General features: G+C 42.4%; 1 protein-coding gene across 9 annotated transcripts; it reads left to right on the top strand.

Moving 5' to 3' along the window:
* Positions 1-664: 664 nt before the first annotated feature.
* On the top strand, positions 665-17,790 carry znf280d (zinc finger protein 280D). Of its 9 annotated transcripts, none has more exons than XM_015343314.2 (22): positions 841-1,209; positions 2,792-2,906; positions 3,532-3,692; positions 4,265-4,333; positions 4,417-4,784; positions 4,963-5,077; positions 5,295-5,627; positions 5,712-5,795; positions 6,254-6,366; positions 7,129-7,358; positions 8,901-9,058; positions 9,239-9,339; positions 9,442-9,588; positions 11,351-11,488; positions 11,577-11,800; positions 12,266-12,406; positions 13,010-13,072; positions 13,653-13,771; positions 13,896-13,935; positions 15,462-15,504; positions 15,982-16,040; positions 16,140-17,790. In XM_015343314.2, exons 3-22 carry the CDS (start codon positions 3,539-3,541, stop codon positions 16,672-16,674), a joined length of 3,234 nt encoding a protein of 1,077 aa, XP_015198800.2. In that variant the 5' UTR covers positions 841-1,209; positions 2,792-2,906; positions 3,532-3,538; the 3' UTR covers positions 16,675-17,790. The 9 variants fall into 9 exon arrangements, with proteins under 9 accessions (XP_015198802.2, XP_015198800.2, XP_015198804.2 ...); XM_015343315.2 differs by lacking the exon at positions 841-1,209 and adding an exon at positions 1,230-2,701; XM_015343316.2 differs by lacking the exons at positions 841-1,209; positions 2,792-2,906 and adding an exon at positions 665-821.
* Positions 17,791-22,255: the final 4,465 nt, after the last annotated feature.

Raw genomic sequence — 22,255 nt, 5'->3', positions numbered from 1 at the left:
CGCTTACGGCCGACAAGCACTGTGTGTAAGAGCCGGCGTACCAGAGCAGGTGACGTCACCGCCCTTCCCTGTGATAGCAGGACTACAGCTACAAGGCTGTAGAGAGATCTCTCTTTAGCTCACGGGGCTAGGTCGCTGCAGAGAGACGCGGAAGTCCCGGGTTCGAGCCTCCAGTCGGGGTGGGGCCGACCAGATGCGGCAAGGGCGCCCGCCTGAGCCCCCATTGCGTTACAATATTATAGTTATAAAGGCGAACATAACTGTCCAATGGGGCCTTTCGATGCGTCTTGTGCCCTCGTATAGTGTTTCCTGTTAATTGATTATGTTTATTTTAAAGGACACAATATGAAAATGAGAGAATTACCGACAGTGAATATCTCGCTTCAGCCACATGCAAGCGCGGCTATGGGTTTTGCGTTCGTGCTGCTTTCTTGTACCTGCACGTGACCAAACTCAGAACGTACAGTACCACGTGCAACAGGGAAGCGTCTTCGCTCGTTTGTAGGAACGGATTGAACGCGTAGCCGTGATCGCCATCTACGAACAAGAAATTCTTGAAAAAAACGGGTAGTGTTTTTTTTTAAAAAGCTGTCTTTTTGAAAATGAGCTTCACTAGTGCGACCGTTTGCGTGCAAAAGTATTCATAACGCTTCAAATGACGCGATCTCCCAGTGTAACTACGTCACGTTTTGAGATTTATTTTTATATTACACAACACATCGCGTCCAGTTTCCAAAATGAAAGCCTACTAGCCCCGATGTACGATGCAGTTTGGCTATTGGCGAGAAATTAACCTTTGCTGTACACCGTTTTGCGATTATGTAAGTGTTGACATTTCTAGGTGGTGCCAAACGCGAACGTCGGAAATTGGGTCCGTTCCCAATCTACGCCATTAGGCAGCCCTGATGCACATGAGCCATGTTTAGCTCTCGCGTTCACATGTTGTGAGCATCTAATACCGCGTCTAATAAATATCAGTTACAAAGTAGCGTTTTCATGTTATGTCTGGGTGGGGGATGGTACAATGTCTCAGGGATCCCTAACCCCAGTTCCCGGGAATGAAAAATAAACCCGAGCTGACCTGAAATTACCCATCATCCACCACAGTGTTCAGTGCAAACTCCCAGCGAGCAGCCTTGGTGCTGGCGAGATAATGCAGACTGTCAACAGCAAAATGCTTTTCGCCTAATTACTCCTTAAACACAGACGGTAAGACCTCATTTCCTCTGCATTCGTACTTTTAAAGACCTTGGGAGCATTCGCGCCGCACTCCTCTGGTCTCCTGCGGCAAAGGCGGGGGTAAAAGCAGGTCGGGATGCCTGTCTGGAGACTGCTAGCTGTAGCTGTGCTGGGCGCCATGTTTGGCTGATTGTGTGTGCAGCTGATTTGGCGATTTTACCAGGCGGCGAGTTTGCGCCCAAAAACAAAAGTGGAGACGGCCCCCGCGCCTTTGGGTGTGGCGTGATCTTTTAAAAACAGCGCACCTGAGGCCTTCCGTCAAATAACGAGCTGTTGGATTTTTTTTTTTGTCACGTCTTTGCTGTTGGCTCGGGAGAGCGCACATCTCTGCTGTGTTTTTTCTGTGACGGGTTTTCCGAGCCGTTGCCTTGAGAAACCGCATAGAACGGAACGGGCAGCGTGTGAGCCGCTGCTCTCTGCCTGCGAGCAGGAACTGTGCGCTCGCCGCCGACCGGTGGCGACTGCTCTCCCTTCACGATTAAACGTGACCCAGGACTGTCCCAGTTCTCCCGCGACTGTGAAGAAGTACCGGTGTCTTCATTGTTGCGTTCCTCTCCTTCTTTGTTTGTTGTGTGTGTGTGTGTCTGGGGCGATGTGCTTCTGCAGTGAACAAAAGAGACAACTTTCCAACGTTTCTTTCAGGAACAGCGCTTCAGCTGTAAGCCGTCTGCATGGTTCATTTGTGTACAATGTGCCTAATAAATAAAATCTTAGGAAAAATGTTATTTCATTCTCAGAAAGGCTCAAGTAATACATGTGGGCTTGGTTTTGTTATTTCCATGGATGTATTTGAAAGGTGTGCACCTTGTGCTTTCATAGTGTCAGTGATTGTTTTCCACCACATCGTTTTCAACAGGTCCATAAATCGCTGGTTATTCGCTATTCACAGCGTTTCCTGTAGAAAATAATTCCAGTTCCCATGATCTATTTTATGCTTGGCTGTTCGTATCTCCCCAGCTTACAGGAGTGATTTAACAATTACAGAATACACCTCTTGTGTTCCCAGTAAAGCAGTAGGGAGGATTTCTCTGTTTAAATCACATGAGGCACAGAAATCCTGCAGGCCTGTGTGCTACAGGTAGAACAAAGACTTGGGCTGCAGCAGCTGGGAGCTGCCTGCAGTGTTATAATGCAGACATGAGAATTAGAAATCGTTTTTCTCGCTCCTCTCGTCAAAAAGCCGCTGGTTTGTAGCGTGAGGGTCGTGCCAAGCCAGAGGTTTTCTCCCAAGAAAAACACGGTGCAAGAACAGGCCTTTGCAGAGTGTAGAGAGAGTCGCTAGCTCAGCCAACGTGGTTTTGGACTGTGGGAGGAAAGCAGAGCACCAAGACGTGGGAGGGGCATTCAAACTCCACACAGAAGGTTCCACAGGCCAACCGGCCTCAACCCTGCGATCCAAGAGCTGAAAGGTTGCGATGCATACCGCCACCCCTCTGCCTGCCTCACACAGTCGTTTTCTCAGGTGCGAAGTGTCACCTCTTCCTTTGTCAGTGGATAACAATAAGACCACTGAGGCCCTGATGGTGTTTTTTTTTGCTTTCACCTCCGAAAGGACGACTGGGGGACAGCATGGCTCCCTCTTCCAGTGTCTCTGAGGGGCAGGCTGAGCTGCGTTGTTCTGAATTCACCCGCATGGGCTTGGTTTAGTACGGTGGAGAATTCTTCAGGTACAGTCTTCCTGTGCTTTCAGATGGTAAAGACTGATTAAATTACCCCCCCCACTCCCCTCGGGGAGGAATGAAGATTTTGAATTGATGGCTGCAGTAATTTCAGGCTTACGATTCCATTTTGCGAACCTTAGTCTCGTCATTTTGAAAAATCATCAAACCAGGACAAAATAACACATTTCACGTACAGTATGTATACGGTACCACCTTTTAGATTTTTGTCTTTCTTCTTATAGTGACGTTAGAAGGGGGCTCTGCGGTTCTGACAAACGGAAAGGAGTTTGGTCGTACCTTTGCACAGTAAACCTGCAGGCAGGCTTTCTCTACTGGGGACCTGCAAGCACGCAGCGCCGGTCACAGCCTCCCCTGACTTCTGATCTGCCCTTTCAAGACATGGAAATTTCTGGACTGGAGCCGGAATCCTAACACTGATGGAAGGGAGCGCTTTACATTTAAAGAAGTTGTGCGGATGTCTTTGTTTTTCCAGTCATAAAGTTTCACAAAATAAATGCTCCTTATGCGTATTCACACTGAGCAGGACAGGCCCTGTCTTTCCTCTTCTCAAAAGTCCCCGTCCAGAAGTCTTCCCGGTTCTGATGGCCGTGTGAACTTTCTTCTTGCCCAGCTTCGGAATGGCGGAACTTTTCATGGAATGCGAGGAGGAGGAGCTGGAGCCGTGGCAGAGAAGGATTCCGGAAGTAGTAGACGACGACGATGACGACGACGATGAGCCCATTTTTGTCGGAGAGATCACCAGCTCCAAAGCGTCCGCCAACTCCAGGCAGAGTATGCAGTTGTACTGTTCTCTTAAAATGTTGTGCATGCCTGTGACCTGATTATCATTCTAGAGCAGTCCCTCGCTGGAGATGGGCACGAGTTCATGCTTGAAGAATATCTTCTGGCTCAAGAACACTTCTGAAGTAAGAAGCTGCTTATGTCTGAAGTGTTCATGCACACTGAATCCTCCTGGATTCAGCGGTGGAGCTGCTTCAACCTCCTACCTGTTGTTGTTCACCTGAGGTGATGGATTGCATTTTATCAGTTATGACCTCTAACTGATACTGTCCATAACATTATACCTGGAGGGGCAGTCATAAAAAATGTCTAGTCCCATAGAATTAATTACAAATGTAAATCAGCTATCTTCAGTGTTTAAAACGTAGCGTTATAAAAGCAAATCTAACAGTCTTTTAGGTTGTCTTGTAGAAATGTGTTAGGGATGCATGGAGTGAAATGTTTTGTGTTTTTTCCATGAGCATTCTTAACTGAAGTGTTTAAGTATGAGGATGACATGATGTACCTGCTGTCTCAGTCCCTGGGAGTTATTTGTGATGCGCGATGTATTTATCTGTTAACAGATAGTGCACCACAGAGGTTACCTGTAGATAATGGAACTCCCAACAGATCGACAGCATCTTACAATACCGGTATTTTTTTTTTGGAGTGATTTCTTTTTTGGAATTGTAATGAATGACTTATTCCGGCTGTTAACTCTTGTGCTTGTATCTAGGTCCTGGCCCTACCTTTAAGGCTGCGAACCAGCACTACACGGCGCCCGCGTCTGCTCCGAGTGTCATGGCTGTCTCGGCTATTTACCAGCCCGTCTCGAGGTCTGCCGGAGCTTCTGCCACCTCCCAGCCAGCTCAGAGGCCTTCCCCAGCACCCTCGTCAGCACAGCCTGTGTGCCGGGGCATCCCTGCCCCCATAGTGCCTCAGGTAGCAGTCAGGCCCCTGTCTCCAGCTTCGCAGCCTGTCACCAGGTCTCTGCTCATTCCTGTGACCACACAGCCCCTGGACCGAACCATTCCGATTGTGACCCAGCACGTCTCCCGCACTGTGACCGCAGTCACGGCCCAGCCGATAATTATAAATAATCAGGTAGTGGTTACATCCGTTCCGCCTGTGTTTTCATGCAGTTCAATGTGGTTGCCAATTTTACAGAACAGTGGCAGCGTTAATGACTTGTGCCTTTAGTATGGGCAGGACCATTGCTGAAGTTGCTGGTATTCAAAGAGCACAGAACACCCAAGACCTTTTGTGCCTTTCGTTTTTCCAGGGGTATATAATGAGTTCGCCTCAGATATCCGGTAGCTCAACATTGATGCTGGGTATTAAAGCAAGTTCAGGTGGGACGCAGTATCCAAGTGGAACATCTATCGCTGTTCTTCCAGGTACAAGTCTTTGTTTTGAAAAATACATTTTGTGCATTACCTTTGAAAATTTTATTTTTGTGCATTCCTTGCCTTATGAAAGCAGTTTGGGGGCTCCGGGGCTACTTATCTCTAGTCATTTGTGTAAAGATCTACTGTAGTTACAAGGCAGTGGTTTGTTTTGAATTTGTTTCTCAGATTATTTGAGGCATGTTTGTTATTTGCTTTTCCTATCAAGGGGTTTCTCCACAAGTAGGCAGACCTGTTCAGCAAATCACTCAAGTGCATCAGGTCACCCCCGTAAGAACGGTGTCGAACTTCAGCCATCGACCTCAAGTTCAGGTTTCTTCCACCATTCAGAGCAGCATCCTCAGCCTCGCGCACGTGCAGAGCTCCTCCCAGCCCAGCTCTGCGAAACTGCAGCCCGTGCAGATGACCACCACAAAGCTGCAGCCGATCCAGTTGGCCTCTGCCCCGCTGCACTCCTCCCCAGTCATATGCGCACAGCAGCAGTCTGTCCCAGTGGTTTCCCCCCAACTGCAGCCAGCACCCCAGGGCACTAACAGAACAGGTACGGCAAGAGATTCATTCAAAGCAAGGAATCTGGTGAGATTTGCCAAGGATGTTTGAAAGACTTTTGTTTTTTCCCTTGTAGGCAATAGTACAAACCCCGCTGCAAAACGCTCTTCGGCGTCTGACGGGAACGGCAACGTTCCCAAAAAGGCCAAACTCGACGCAGGTATCCTCACCCTTCTGATCTATTTCAAAGTCCCCATCCTGTTACAGAACCATGCCTCGGGAGCAAAGCTTTTTGTGCTTTCATGATATTGTTTAAGGGCTGTCAAGTTTGACAGAAATTCCTTTACAATGTTTGACTACTGACTTGTAGTCTGAGCCTCCTCTTCCCATGGCCGTCTGTTATTGGATCTTTTTTTAGTCTGACAGAGGGCGTCTCAGCATGTGCATCCATTGTCATTAGAAAGCAGTTGATGTTTTCTTATGAGCTTCTAAATTAAAAGTAGCTTGACAGGGTATCATATACAGATTAGGGAAGTTGCAATGAGTTTTGTTTTATAAGCCATCAAATGCCTAGTAGTGTGTAGAATCTTCGGTAATCTTGAAATATGTGATTATCTTAATTCCCATTAGTATTGTTTTACTCTTCTTGTAATATTTTTTTAATCGCTCATCTTTCAGGAACTCCTCCAAGTGCATCTGGCAATGTCAAGAATGGGGCACCCTTTCTTAAAGCGTGTCCGAAATGCAACATTCATTTTAACCTTCCTGAACCTCTGAGAAACCACATGAGGGTGAGTATATTGATGTCTCCCTTGGCTATTACCACATGCATTATGGGAAGATTTGTCCCATAGAGCCGAGCTGCAGACCTTAGTCTGGGTATCCAGAGGGAGTGCAAAGCTGAGACTCCCATTGTTTCCTCCACCCCTGCTGAATGCACACAAATCACATGGGTTCAGCTTCACTGCAAAAGGTTCAGCAGCAGGGCAGCCTTGTGCTCTTCAGGTACAGCATGTGTACAGGTGGATGTCGCCAGATGGTGAGATTGAAGGACAAGCAGCCATGTGTTTTAAAATGTAAAGAGAGGGGAAAATCAAGACAATATCAGGGAGAGACGCAAGAAATCCAGTCAGAGCACTTGTCTCAGAAATGGTGTATTGTTGGTTTGAGTGAAAAAAATGGTGGACATTCTTAATTTTTTTCTCTCCATTTTGAGCGTGAATATTGTATCATGGCATTCACATCTTCCCAAGATGTGTGTATTTTCAAAAGACAGATCGTTATACAATCATATTTCTGATCAGTATTTCTGGATATTTAGATGTACTTCAGAGAACATGTATTATGGCCCAATCCATTTAAATAATTAAGGCAATTCATTCTTACTGTTTTGTCTCTGCTTGTTAACTGGATACATCATTAGAGCGGAGCTTGAAGAAACTGTTGTACACTTGAACCCGGAGGTGTACCAGGAGTCAGTTTTGATCTTGGAACCCAAAACTGAGAGTGCAAAGTAACTTAATCATCATCCCTTTTCTGTTCTCTTCCCTTAGTACTGCTGTTACGAGATGATGAATGTGTACTTCCCCATGACCTCCAAGCAAGAGACGCCAGCCACACCTGTCAAGTCTGCTGATGCTGAGAAAGGGAAACTCATTATGCTGGTGAATGAGTTCTACTATGGAAAACATGAGGGGGACTTCGGTCTCGGCCAGCAGGAGCAGAAGACTAACACAACCTTCAAGTGCTGCAGTTGCTTAAAAATCCTCAAGAACAACATAAGGTGTTCATTTACGTCAATTCTGGGACCAATTAGTTCTTAATGGATTACAGTAGAAAGTGATTCTGGCAGTGAAGTTAGGCTAGTAGAAATGTTCTAGATCCATGTCGAAGAGCTTGGTTCAGTCATGAGCACAAAAGAAAGCATTTCAGGTAGCTAGCAGTTGCTCCGAAGAAGCAGTTTTTTCCCCAAAGTTTTCTTTACAGTCAGTTACTTGCTTTTCCAACCACCGATCAAGTTTATTTCAGAAGGGAGTTTGAATATTGATAATGGGTCTTCTGCTAAAACCGTTTGTGTCTCTTCAGATGTGTAGTGTTGGGCAGTTTCCGTGTTATTAATGAGAGTTTTGTCCTCCGTTTATTTTCTAAGAGGTGTAATGTGATGCTTGGTAAAGATAAGGAGATGCTTGACAGCTGTTGCGTGACTGATTCTTGCAGCAAATTAAAGGGAACAAGTTTCGGGACCGAGTTGGAAGTCCACGGATGTTCTCCGTGGAGAGTGATTAGGCTGAGGAAGGAGAGAAGAGCACGCAACGTTACAACCTTCATTACAGTTTTCTCACATAGATTGATGACATTATCAGCAGGCTTCAGCTCAATTCCCATTAGGGACCGGCGATGAATAATAGTTGGTAGTTTACGCAGTGTAAGAACTGTTCTTTTGATTAAATAACTTTACTCTCAAATGCAGCAAAAAGCCTCTGCAAGCTGTTTTAATGGGTAGACCCGTTTGTATTGTAGTCTCTGTCTGGCAGTTAAGGTCATAGTTCTTTCGCATAAAAATCCCTTTTAGGGGAGCTGAAGTAGCAGAATGTAAAACTGAAAAATGGGCCATGCCTAGCCAGGCCACAGTCGGCAGGTAAAAATGGAGAGGCTTATACCAACAGTGGAAGTGCAGATCATTAAGAAAAGCAAAAGGGTCTTGTAATTGCAGGTATTATAATGGCTATTATACGCGCTTAGAAAGAGAGGCGCAAGGAGGAGCAGCGGTAATTTATCTTTTAAACCGCTGGGAACTAATGCGCTGTGTCAATGCTTACAAAGGGTATGCTCCTCAGACCTGAGTGTTGTATTTCTTGAGAACGGCCATCTTACTCATTACACTTCTATAAAATTAGAAAGTGTGGGAGTAGGGGTCATAGTTTGGTACATTTTTGAAGTAGGAATAAAACCTACTAAGCATAGTTCATTTGCTGTATATTTAGAAAGTTGCCATTTATGCTTTGCCGACAAAGTACTTTGTTTTTTAGATGAGGTTTGAGTGAACAGGGCCATGAAATAATGCTCGTTTTTAAACTTCGACGAACTAGGTTATCCTGCGGATCTAATTTAAGTAGCTGACTTGCGAGTGTTAAAAAGGAAAACGAGCTGCGGTTCGCTTGAGGTTGCCTCTTTTGATGTTGCTCTTTGCTTGAGCATTTGCACAAACGAGCGCGATGCACACCTGTCACTCCGGTCACGGGCGCCCGAGTGGTACTGCAGACCTTTTCCTTAATGGCATTCGAGGCCGCACGTTCACGCAGATGCACGGCTTGTCTTTCTGCAGGTTCATGAACCACATGAAGCACCACTTGGAGCTCGAGAAGCAAAGCAACGAGAGCTGGGAAAACCACACCACCTGCCAGCACTGCTACCGCCAGTACTCCACTCCCTTCCAGCTGCAGTGCCACATCGAAAGTGCCCACAGTCCGTACGAGTCAACTAGTAGGTCTTTCAGATGATTCAGTGCAGCAGCAGTAGCATCCTTTGTAGGCCACGCTTTCGCGTTTGTTAAAAATGTCAAATGTTTAGAAGGACGGCTTGTTATTGTAAACACATCCTGCCCCACTCTTAGGTTTTTTTTTAAAAGTCTTTTCCGTTCTCTTCGTCTTTTTTGTTTTCCAGCCAATTGTAAGATATGCGAATTAGCGTTTGAATCTGAGCAAGTGCTTTTACAACACATGAAGGACAATCACAAGCCGGGAGAAATGCCCTACGTTTGCCAGGTAATAACCGAAAACGAGAAAGCAGCTGGGAATTGGAACGCCTGGCTAGACATGCAAATAAGGGAAATCTGATCCCATAACTCTTTTGACTTTTTTTTTTAGGTCTGCAACTACAGGTCATCCTTTTTTTCGGAAGTGGAGAATCACTTCCGCTCTGTCCATGAGAACACAAAGTATCTCCTGTGTCCGTTTTGCCTTAAAGTGATTAGAAGTGGGACCCCTTATATGCAGCATTATATGAGGCACCAGGTAAGGCTGAGAGTCTTCCTTTTTTCAGGGGGTACGCCAGACCCTGTTCATTTCATCAGAAATTCTGAAATTACAACCCTTGGAGTACAGTATTTTGCTGGTTCTTGTCAACCAAATGGATGTTTGAGGATTTGTGTCCTGTTGACACTGGTGTTCGCTCAAAGGGAAGGAAGTAGGATGGGGCCTGATAGGTTTCTGCTCGTACAAGTATTGAACACCTTCATCTGTCATTTTTTGTAAAGAATTGCGTTCAGAGCTCGTAGCTCAACAATTTGAACAGAGTCAGCATAACTCGTAACTCACTTGTGAATTGCTCTGTTCAGTTTAATTTTGAACAGGGATTGATTATTCGTCCATCGAGCACCTTGCAGCAATATATAATGGTTTGACAACCAAGGTGTTTTTTCTTTCACTTGCTGTGAATTCTGAAGCTAATTCTGACTGGTTTCTTGACAAATAAATAATGCCATTTGCAGTGTCTATACATTTTTTTTAAATGACCATAAATAATTGTCTTTTTTTCAACTTCGTTTTTAAATATAATTCAAAAACGGTCATTTGCAAAAACAAAATGCATTTTTTGAAAGTCTTCAAGCTGTAAATTAGATATATTAGTTTTTTTTCATTACTCATAAATTAAAAAAAATCACAATCTTTATGAAGATATATAGTGGTAGACACTATAATGAGAATAGAGTTGATTTTTATACTTATTTTTTATTAATTGTGGGATTTTAATAAGTTGAGCCTCTGTATAGTATTTTCATACAGTGCCTTGCAGAGGTATCCAACCCCTTTAAAAGTTTTCAAGTTACAAACGATGCGCATCTTTTTTTTCTGTCTGTATTTTTATTGCAAACTCACATACTTAAAGACGTTTAACATACTTAAGACATTTGCTAACAAAAAACTAATTTTAAGTAGTTCAGGTGGGCAGCTGGGTCAGCATGTGTAGTCTGCAAAGGAACACGTAATAGGTTTATTCCATGCTGAAAAGAGAAAAACGTTGTGTTTTCTTTCTTCTCTTTTCAGCCTGGAATAAACCTTTTACTTGTAATTTTAAGTATGGTGCTTGCTTAAGTAATCACACCCTACACATTCATATTTGGTAGATCCAGCTTTTGCTGCAATAACAGCAGTTTTTCGGGGTAAGTGTCTACCAGTCTTGCACACAGCTTAGGAATGATTTTCACCCATTCCCGTTGGCAGATTTTCTCCAGCTCATTCACGTTTCTTGGACAGCGCTTATGAATCACAATTTCAAATAATCTGTAATCCACCAACATTTGTAAACTGTTAAGGGATCTAAATATTTTTGCTAGGTGCTGTATATGTACAGTTTGTACATATGGTGAAAATTAAAAAATGCTTAAAGAATTAAGGATTGCCTGTTGGTGTTTTGCACATTGCCTGTTGTCTCTGTCTTTCTTTTCTGATACAATTGTATTGTTGTTTGTACTGCTTACCATCTGAGAGCTAGCTAAATAGCATTTCGTTATACCATATACCTGTGTATGAGTATAATGACAATAAACCAGAATTTGAGAGGAGCAGGTATATGTGCTGCTTGGACTATTGGCTGTCATTTTGGAAAAAATGAGCGTATAAACTTGACATGTTGGCTTCAAATGATCTATACACAGTACAGATGATGACCGTGTTTGTGTATTTGTAAAGGCTAATTTAAAATGATCAGCTCTTGTTACAACATGATTCCTTTGGCGTACTTCAAACTTAGATGCACTCTTCTTTTTCTTATAAGAAAAAAGGGATTCATCGGTGTACGAAGTGCAGGTTGCAGTTTTTAACCTGCAAGGAGAAAATGGATCACAAAACTCAGCACCATCGAACATTCAGAAAACCCAGATCCTTAGAAGGGCTTCCTCCTGGAACCAAGGTAGTCTGTGAATTTTACCAACAGTGTCTCATTCTCCTTTGACTTGGTCACCTGGTGGCCGAGAGTCATCCTGTCTTTGCTTTTCCTTCAGGTTACTATACGGGCTTCTTTGGCGTCAGGTGGCTCTCCTGCATCTCCTAATTCCAGCAGCAAGTCCATCATAAGCATTATTCCCAACAGCCCTAATGCCAAACAGTCCCACAAATCCCAGTCTAGCCAGGCAAGGTCCAGGTCCTCTTCCCAGAACAAGAAGCAGGAACGGCTGAACAATTCAAAACTTTCAGGAAGATGCACACTGGCTTTACGGAACTTGAGGTAAAAATTCAGAAAAGCTGTAGTTTTCCTTTCCAAGCCTCTTCCTTGGGAACTTTTATACCTGCTGCAGCCTGAGGGAATTGTCGTTATTAATGGCATCGTAGTAACTCTGAACTTGGAAGCTGTTCATTGTGCAGAGCAGACCTGGAGTCTGGAACAAACTGCCCAGCCACTGAGTTCAAGCTGGTTCACTGTGATCCTTCAGGACGCAGCCGGGAAATATCCACAGATCAATCGGCAATAAGTTAGTAGCAACCGAATAAATATGATGCATGAAATGACTTCCTCTCGTATGAATTATTTCTCGAGGTCTTACTCTTTCTTAAGAGTCAAAAGTGCTTTTGCGTTCTACAGGTTCCTTTTTCATAGGACAGGCTTCAAAAGAGCTTACCTTTTTGAGGATAAATATGTATGTGATTGTGCAGATTGTTTGCAAATTGTTTTCTAAATTTTTTCTTTATTTAGGAATCACCTGGGAGTTCAGAAGTGTGTTGAGTGTTACACGGAAATTAAGGACTTCCCTTCTCACTACCCAACATTTGTGAATTGCCACATGTGCACGTACCGGACAAGCTGCACTAAAGCCTTTGCGAACCACATGATGAGGTATTGCTCAGCTTTGGTGTGATCATTTGTTTAAGTCACCTTAAAGCTTGTATGCTAAGCAATAATACAGTGCATAACCCCCCTGAAAGGAAAACCTATTTTTATGTATCTAAATTTAATATTTCAAACAAAAAGCAATACACGCTTTTCAAAATGTGATTAAAGCAGTATGTTACTAGAAGGGCTGATTCTTACCTGGTTTGTCATACAGAGGTTTATAGTGGAGCTGATTCGTGCCCCAACCTTCAATCTGCATGCCATCAACCCAGCAGTCTGAGTGTGAGGTTCGTCATGATTCAGCAACATGATTATTTGATTATTTTAGCAATGTCTTCAGTTCCTCGTGATGCCCGTGGTCTTTTCCCTTTGTTGCAGCGCTGTAGTTTCAGATGAGACCTATATCGTATGTAAATTTAGAAAATATGGAAACATGCTTTAGCTCAGGAAAACAATCTAATGCCCGTAGTGAGCACCTTTTTAATTAACATGCCTTTTGCTCTACATTTCTGCTCCACAGAAGCTAAAGGATGGATAATTGTTTTTTATGATGTGATTTTGTGAAGCAGCTGGCAGTACTTTTACCTGCTTTTCTGTCATCACCAGGTTTCACACTGCTAGTTCCAGAGACAGATTGCAAAAGCGCACCAGACCTCCAGGTAGTCTACGGTATGAACGAATACAAATTCTAATGCATATCCTCACACCTTGTTTACTTTTCATGGTTTTCTTAGTTAAGACCTTGAAATATTTTTGATAGTATGGTGCTTAAGAGTGTGAGTTTCCAGTAAAGGAATTATTGAGATGGATCACTCCTTTCACACGTGTGTGTGTGTCCTTGCCAAAATATAAATAATTAACAGTGATTGCAGTGGTTGGGCATCTGCCTGCATTGTTTGCTATTCATTATAAGCTAGGTGTTGAGGGATGTGGTCATCAGCAGAGCAAAGTCTTCCTTGGTTAGTGTCTTACACAATGCTCCCTATCTTGGTCAGACGTTTAGGGCTTGGCAGGAAGCAGGTCCCCCATTGTTTGCCAAGCCTCTTTCTCTGTGCTTTTCCGTTACTTTCCCAGTTGCGGTGTTGTGAACTTACGAATATAAATGTTCTTATAAATGGGGTCGTTCTGAAATATTAAAATGCAGGTGATGAAAGGCTGAAGCAGGTAGTGCGTTTCTCCCATGTGAATGAATTTTTTTTCCCCGCCCGACACTCTGGGCACTTTGAATGAAATGCCGATGTTGTTGCAGGGGGCTCACGCTAGTTTGCCTGAACTGCGACTTTCTAACGGACTCATCTGGTGCCGACAGCATGAGCAAGCACCTCACCGACAGGCAGAACCACACCTGTCAGGTCATCGTCGAGCAAGGTGTGTGCAGGTGATTCTCAAGCATTTTCATAAGCACAAATTTAAACAGTCTCTTTGCATAGGGGAAAATAAACTTGTCTCAGATGTGTGATTGCGTTGCTAACTTTTAACCCTTTTATTTCAGAAACGGCTGAAATTTGCACAGGTGAACGAATCAAAACTGAGTAAGTATTTAAAAAAACATTTTGGGTTAAAGCTACTTTTCATATCAGTATACATTATGAGGATTACACACTGGAAATTTTGAAATTTAATGTAAAATTTATTTTTTTAGATTGTAACCTCTGCTAAAAATAGGTATTGATTATACATTATAGCCTTGCACATTAGAATAAGTCAAGAGGGAACAGAGTACTTCTGAAAATATAGGAGAATCGTTCATTTTTGTGGTTTTAAAGATTGTGCTATAACAGTGTGAGTAAAAACAATACACATAAAAAATACATTGGACATTGATAGTTAATAGCCCAGTGCATTTGAAAATGACTGCCACAGTGAATTTTATGCTATTTTCTTGAGAATCCTAAAAATACAGACTTAAACATAATTTTCTTTTGAAAGTGGCCCTGCACAATGTAAAACTATATGCACATAAGAACATTATCCTTACGAAGAACTATTGTCTTGCTTTCTAAACATAATTTAGTCGATAAGAGTTTTGAGGAAATTGTTTTTAATTAAACAGTATTTGCTTTGGTGATCAACGTAATCAGGTACATAGTGTTTTCAGCCATTGACAATGGCTTTAACTGAGTGAAACCCTGGAGTTGAGCTGCTGCATTTGTTATTGGAACTACTGAGTGTGATTAAACACCTTAGGAAGATTCCATCTCCCTGACCTAAAATTGCTTTGAAAGTTATTATTGGTTGTAATTTTTTACCCTTAATTCATTTTTTTGTGTGTGTTTTTAATTGTTGTGTATATATGGCTTTTAAAACGACCTGCAAGGAAAGATAGCTGGGGGCCTTACCCTCTGAAATCCTCCACTTAATTAATCATAGTTAAGGGTGAAAGTAATGGGAAATAATTGTACAGTCATATCAGCGGGGTCATCCATGGATTTAAATGGCAAAATCATGCTAATGGATATTATCGCTGCTCTCCACCGAAACTCCAAAAATACAAATCGCCCAGTAGTGCTGCAGCCCAAATCCTGAAGTGAAATTGGGAGCATTAATTTATTTTTATGAGTTGCTCGAAACGCTTTAACGTCACCATCCTCCTGAGATTCCAAAGCAGGAAAAATCAATGTAGTTGCTTCGTATGCTAAGTGCTTCTTGTAGGAGCAGGGATTAAGGCTCATTGAGGTCATGAATCATTTACTCCATGATTAATAACACTTCAGCTTGGATGTGCGAGGATCCCGTGTGGTACTTCAGCAGATAAAAAGGGGCTTTAGTGCAGCATCGACAAAGAATATACAGTTAGCGGTGCGTTCTGAACAAAGGCTCGTGAAAGGTTACATTTGTATTAAAACTGATGACTTCACAAGGTTTAATGGAAGGCATGGACTTTGCTGTCTTTGCACTAGCCATTTGTTATGTAAACAGAATAAATGAATCATGCTGTGTCTTGAAAAGCTTCTTTCAGTGTTGCCTTTGTACAGTGATAGGAGTTATTTAGAATTTTTCTGTCAGTATGGGCATTATTGTGTACAGCAAGAAATGCATTCATTTGCCTTTTTTTAAGGCCGCGGGACAGTCATGCTGTTCAAGAGAGAGAGGATTCTGAGGTAACCATTTCGTACTGCACTTCCTTCAAAATTGCATAATTGAAATCTCGCCGAACAAGAATTTTGTCCAGAGGTGGTCATCCCTGGTCCTGGTGAACCGCATTCCAACAGCTGCTGTAGGTCAGCCTAAATTCACTGATTTTTATAACTGACTGCAATAATTTGCTTTTACCACTTATGCAGGTTAGCAGGTACTTTTAAAGGACATTTTGGTATGAAAATACCTAATGCTTTTTTATCACAAATACTACAGTTGACTGTAATTAACTAAATACATTTTATTAAATTTATTTTAAAAATGTATACATGTCTGAACAAATGAGCAAAGGATGACCTGTAAATCCTGCTCTGTGGGTCTCCAGGACCAGAGTTGGTGACCCCTGATTTTGACCATTAATGTTCACCATGTTTTTTTTTTTTTACCGTTAATGTTCACCATGTTTTCTTTTTTAAAAAAAGGTTGTTTTTTTTTTGTAGGGAAGTAAATGCACAGATGAGTTAAATAAAAGTCCGACCAGTCCTACACATGTTGAACGGTAAGCAACATTTAAAAACATGCTGAAAGTAAGAAGGCACTGTTGCATAGTCCCTGGAATGTACCGTATCTGTGTGTGTTCATGTTTCCTCCACCCCAGGAATGAGAGGGTCGACCCTCCAGATCCTGGAGAGGCGAAGGAGGTTGCCGCTGGTGGGAAGGTGGTCTCGGAAAGCAGCGATCGGGGAGCAGCTTTGAAAGGGGAGAGGGACTGCAGCTTGCCACACCGAGGCAGTGACGTGAAGACGGAGCCCTCCGCAAGTGACCCAGCACAGGACACGCCAGGCCCCCGGTACCAGACGTCGCAGGACATCTTCAAAGAGGAGCCCGGAGCCAAGGCGCCTCCCAGCCCGTCCGCCAGCGAGGAGGAGGAGAAGCCGGACTCGGGGGGCAGCGTTCCCTTCGAGCAGTTCTTCAGGAAGGTGGACGAGCCCCAGTCGGTCAGCTCCGACGTGAGCGAGCAGGGCAGCAGTCACCTGGAAGCCCTGACGCCTTCCGAGGTTCTCGAGCACGAAGCCACCGAGATCCTCCAGAAGGGCGGTGTCGCGCCCGCCGCCGCCAGAACCCCTCCCGCCAGTGACCACGCGGAGGACAGCGGCGACACCTCCGGCGCGGACCAACCACAAGACGGCTAGCCTGGCGGGGCCGGGGGGCGGCGCAGCAGACTCTTTTGTACCTGTACTGATGAGGCTTTTTTATACATTTTCCAGAACTTTTTACGAAGATCTGAGCTTGTTGAAAAAGCATGTCGGCCTGAGACTTTTTAGGTTCTATAAAATTTGTATGGCAAATTTTACTATGCACCTGTATGGGGTTGTAATCCTGTCATGCTATAAACTGACCTATTTAAACTTTCAGTGAAAGTTGGACCACAAACATATGTCAATACTGTATGTTGTTGTGCAGAACATGAATGAAATTGTGTATATACGTTCTCTCTGCTTTGGTGTTCATCTTTTAAGTATAGATATTCTTTTAGTATGAATTTAGAAGAATGGGTTATAAAGAAAACCAAAGTGGGATAACTCCATTTGGAACACATTTTTTCATGCTGCTTTTTTAAGAAAAAATAAACCGGTGTGTTTTGCCAAGTGGCAGCTACTTCAAGCTAACTATGTTACAGTAAGTGGCTTTTAGGCATGCAGCAGAGACTTGTATAGTGTAAATTGAAGTGCTATGTAGTGGAGTTCTACTGTGTACTGTATATTGGAATCTCTTCAGAACCTTAAACTTAGTATTTTTGCTACACATTCAACAGTAGGTGTAGGAGTGATTTTTAGTAGACTGCTTTGTTCTTGGACTTGCCTAAAATGCTTCCGTATGTATTTTTTTTTCCTGTCCTTTGTATTTATCTTAATTTTGCCACATTTGGGGAGGAAAGCAGTTGCTTTTATTAAGCTGTGATAAACCTTTTGGTGGCAAAAACAACACGAAAGTTGTATTAAGTGGTATCTTGCATGCAGCTGTACATTACACATTGTTACAAAAGTGAAAATAACAGAACCATGACTAAAAGGTTTATTAACAGAAGTGAAACTAATAAATTAACCTGAAAGAAGAAATTCAGTATGATGTTAGTCTGATGGAGCGTTGCTTTTAGTGTGAATGCCTCGGCTCTCTCTCTCAATATGCTTATTGTTATTTTTGTAGTTATGAACTACAAAGAGGTATGGAAAGAAAGAATGAATGGAAAGAAAGATTAGTTCTGTCAATAAACCTGACAGGCCCCTAATACAACTTTGCTGAAAATATTTCGGTTATCATTTTCTTTGGTTTTTCCAGCCCTGTTTTGTTACGTTATTCTGCTAAAAATCTAGTCCTGTGTAATTTTTTTTTAAATGGTACAGCTAAAAGAATAATGTACATCTCATTTGCACAATACAAATGCGTGTTTTTGCATAAAAAAAGAAACACTTATTACCCCAGTTTAGTCTTTTTAGTCTAGCACATTTTACTAGTGACATGTGATATTGAAAGTACTTGTGTCCCCTATGCTAGACAAAGGATAGGTGGTTACTTTTAAGTATTATTGACAGAGGTAAAGTTGAGGCACAAGAAAACTTGGTTTTGTAATAGTAGATTCCAAAATTATTTGCCTTTTATTTTTTCCTCCTCGGAGTCTTTACCCCAGGACAGTGCCGCTGTGATGTCACGTCTGGTTTCCTGCTTGGGTCAGTGCCTCAAGCCTGGGGTTCGAGGAGGCAGCCAACAGCCTGCAGCCCTTCACAGTGTTTCTTACATTTGACATTTCGGTCAGAATGTGTTTTTCCTTAAAAATACGCCAAGGTTTTTTTTCTGTTTACGTTTTAATTACCCTGCACTGACTGGTATTCATGAGCATGACTATACTACCACAAAGGGTTAAGAAATTTCATTTTATAGTGTCTTGGCTGTTTTAAAATGTCCGATAGGCAGCCCGAACATAACGCTGTTTGAATTTCTTCCTAAAATTATTATTTTTAAATATGTGCAGAATAAGTAGTTACAGTATACTAAGCCTCTTCAAACACAATGAGCACATCTGTGTTCTGGATTTGCACTGATTGCTGCTTTGATAAGGTAACTGTGTCAAAAAATAAAGGGTTGGAAAACAATTAAGTTCAAAAATGTTTGTCTTGCAGCAGGTCCATCTAATTTCACTGCCTGCAAGCTACAATAATGCTAATGCATCTAATTATACGAAGTAGAGCTCTGCTTTTTGTCAAGGTTTATTTACTATCCAGATTATTTCTGTAGAGGCTCAGTGGTTTAAATGGCAACCACATGGGTAATTGCAAAGTAATGCATTTGCTTTTCAATTTAGCCATGTTTAATTCCATTTACAATTAAAAGAATTAGCAGTTAATTTGGAACTATTGTTTGAAGTGGTCGTACAGCATTTGCATTTGCTGGGAACAAGCGTAGAGATAAATTCTTCAGAGTCAGCCAGTCTGTTTTGTTTTCTTGACATCTGTATTAGTCAGCCTAAGCAAAATACATTTATGATTTAAAAATCTGTTGTATGAATAATACATAACCGTTACACTATATTGAGCCAATATGTAATGAATCAGTAGTTTTTCTTGTCTTTTTTTAGTGGGGAAGTGTTCAGATGTTTGATTGCAAAACAAGTCACATAAATGTAATGGTATATTTTTGGTGAAAATGGTGGTTCTTGAACATCTACTTGTGGGGGATCAAGTTGCAGTATAATCATGGTTTTGTGAAACAAATGTCAGCAAAGGCGTTTAGAGGTCAGCGAGATGGTTTATTCACTCTATTATTAATAAAGATTTTCAGGAGATTTTGAATACATTTAATTCAAAGAGTAGCATCCTGAAGATGAGTAAGGGCTTGATACCATCTTTCTGAGTTTTTCATGAGTTCATCCTGTCATAGTGGATTCGTGTTGGGAGGATTCATAAGAGCATCATGGTGGCATGGTGGTGGGTATGGCGGCCTCGCAGTGCTGGGGCCCTGGGTTCAATTTCAGACCTGGGGTGCTGTCTGTGTGGAATATGTTCTCCCTGTGTATAGTCCCAAGACATACTGGTATGGTAATTGTTTTTGGGAAAATTGCTGTGAGTGTGTGCAGGCCCGTGCCTGCCTTGTGATGGGCTGGCGGTCCATCTAGGGTGTATCCTGACTTGCACCTGTTGCTTGCTGGGATAGGCCCCAGCCCCCCTGTGACCCCCCCTTGAGTCACGCAGTTAGAAAATGGATGGATGGGTTCGTAATCAAGAGCTCTCCCTGCAGAAAGAAGGGTACGGCCTGAAAAGATGCGCAGTTGTGATGCCGCAGACATGACAAAAAAAAAATAGAAACCAAGGTTGGTTTGTTGATCACAAATCACAATTTGCTCACAGAGGGCTTTGGTTCAAGCTCAACAGGAATCTTTCTCAGGACCAAGAAAATGAGATGGGCATCACGTAGAAGGGAAGGGTTAAACAAACCTGTGTCTGGGTTGCTGCTCGCCCATTAGTACCTTCGATGATGTGTGCCTCTTGCCTTCCAGCGTGTTTGTTCTGAAGGGAAAGAAGAATCGTGAAATGATTTCTGCTGGAATTAAAACAGATGCTCAAAAATTGGAATCACTATTACACGCTGAATACCTCTATGCATTAATGCAATGCAGATGTTACTGCCCGGGTTGGAGTCATAATCATTAATACAGTAAATTAGTCCCAGCTTATTTTATTCATGCAGTGGAATATCCAAAATGTATTTAAAAAAAACCAGCCCAGCTGCTGGTTCCTTTACATTATGCGTAGTAACTGATATGTGAAGGAGGCATGAATGCTAGCATACAATATCTGATGATTCCATCCTCCTTTGGAACATAATTGCTTTTAGTGCATCACTACCTGTTGTGTTCCTTGATTTGACATGTGCATGCAGCTGTATGAGGGGAGAAGTCTGTCTGGGGACATGTTTATCAGCGCCAGGCTTTTCTGTAACCCACAGCTTAAGGAAACTCATTAAACGACTGGATCTTGAAGTCTGAGGCACAAAACAAGCTCAATCCGTTAAGGGAACAGGGAAAAATAGCTGACACAGGGCGTACTGAACATGTTGTAAAGTAATGCATTCCATGGCTGTGTAATCAGTGATGTGGCTTTCCGAGGATGGTGCCACACTATTCATGGTGTTCAGAATGGGCAAATATGATTTATAATTACAATAATCCTCCTGATGCTTGTGCTTCAGAGACACAATTAGGCTTGTGCAGTTGAGAGAGAGAAGGACAGAATGTGAAATGAAGACATTACTCAGTTAATTGCTGACAGTAGCCCTTGAGTTTCCCCCCCCCAAATTCACAAAGTAATGCGCCACAAAAAACAGCCTTGAAATTGATAGACACTTAGATAAGCAAAATAGTTATCTAATAGCCAGGTGTTTGGTGGTTATATTTCTGATTGTCACTGAAATGACGGTGTTATCAAGAAAGGCGTAGCCAGACTGTTCAAACAACTATCTTAGTCTTGTGTCCTACTGACAAGAAAGGGGAAAGAGAAAGGGGCAGTTTCAATGATGGGCGCTGGGTAGGAGCTTCACTTCAAGGAATCCATTATCTGTAAAGTAGCACTGCACAGTAAATGTGTTATTGTATTGTTTGCAATATTCCTCTTTGACTGTGTTTTACCTGTTTCTATAGTGTGAAGTTGAGTTTGAGGTAGAGAAAAAACATGAAAAATTCACAGATAATGAATTCAATCCGCGTGTTCAGTTTCTCCTCATGGTTGCATTGCAGAATTAAGATCGTGCGGTTCCCTCCACGCAGGACGGACAAGCTTGCGGGCGCTGAAGCAGCTCACACGAGAGAGCATTCTCAGTGTTTTGTAAAGCAGCGCACAGAGAGGAAGGAACTCCATAAACAAAAAATTGAAGTTGGTTACTCAAGAGCCCCACTTTCCTCTACAGTTCTCTTGCACCGCCTGGGCGACTGGGCTCCCCCGTCATCAGACAGGCACACAAGTGGTTAGGTCTCTGCCGTCTGGCCCATTAAAGATTGGACTGTTGCGCCACCTTGTGTTGCTTAGGCGGGGTTGCGCAAGATCTTTTTTTTTTTTACGAAGGTTTGTTTTTGCATCCTGTAGAACAAGGTATAAACGTCGTTAACAGTTCTTACAGGATGGCAAAATGATTTAGGATACATTTAATTAACAGTCTGGGCACCTTTTTCTTCTGATCTGTGGGAACTTTGCGAGAAACTACTTTCAGTTTGTCGTGGGATGTGCAGCACTGTATACCGTTTATCGTCTCCAATGTACAGTTATGTAAAAATGTGGGGGTGTTTGTGTATTGATTACGAAAAGAAAATGATACGCAAGAGAAGGATCAAATCTTCAACTGGGACCAGTCAAATCTGGGTTATGTACATTTACAGATTAAAAGAATATTGTTCCTTCCCGCAGCAGTTGTGGTTGAGCTGCCGTCAATCCTGGTGGATTTATTTAATCCATGTCGGTGAATTTACCACGCCAAACAAATTGCATTTTCAAGACCTCGGAATGCACACAGGCTCCGAAAAATTCCATCATAATTTAAAATATAATCGGATACATCTCCCAGAAAATTTATACATATATTAGTAATGGCGATCTCTTTTCCATTTAAATGGATTTATATAAATATAAATATAAAATGATATTTTTAGCCCGCTTTCGGATAAAATATGCAAATCGATTATTTTGTGGTAACAGTGAATATGATGGCTGCATAATTGATAGTATTCGC

Source organism: Lepisosteus oculatus, chromosome 5, assembly GCF_040954835.1.
Source record: "Lepisosteus oculatus isolate fLepOcu1 chromosome 5, fLepOcu1.hap2, whole genome shotgun sequence".
NCBI lineage: Eukaryota > Metazoa > Chordata > Actinopteri > Semionotiformes > Lepisosteidae > Lepisosteus > Lepisosteus oculatus.
The sequence above is the reverse complement of the archived record's forward strand: the minus strand, read 5'-3'. Positions and strand labels throughout refer to the sequence as shown.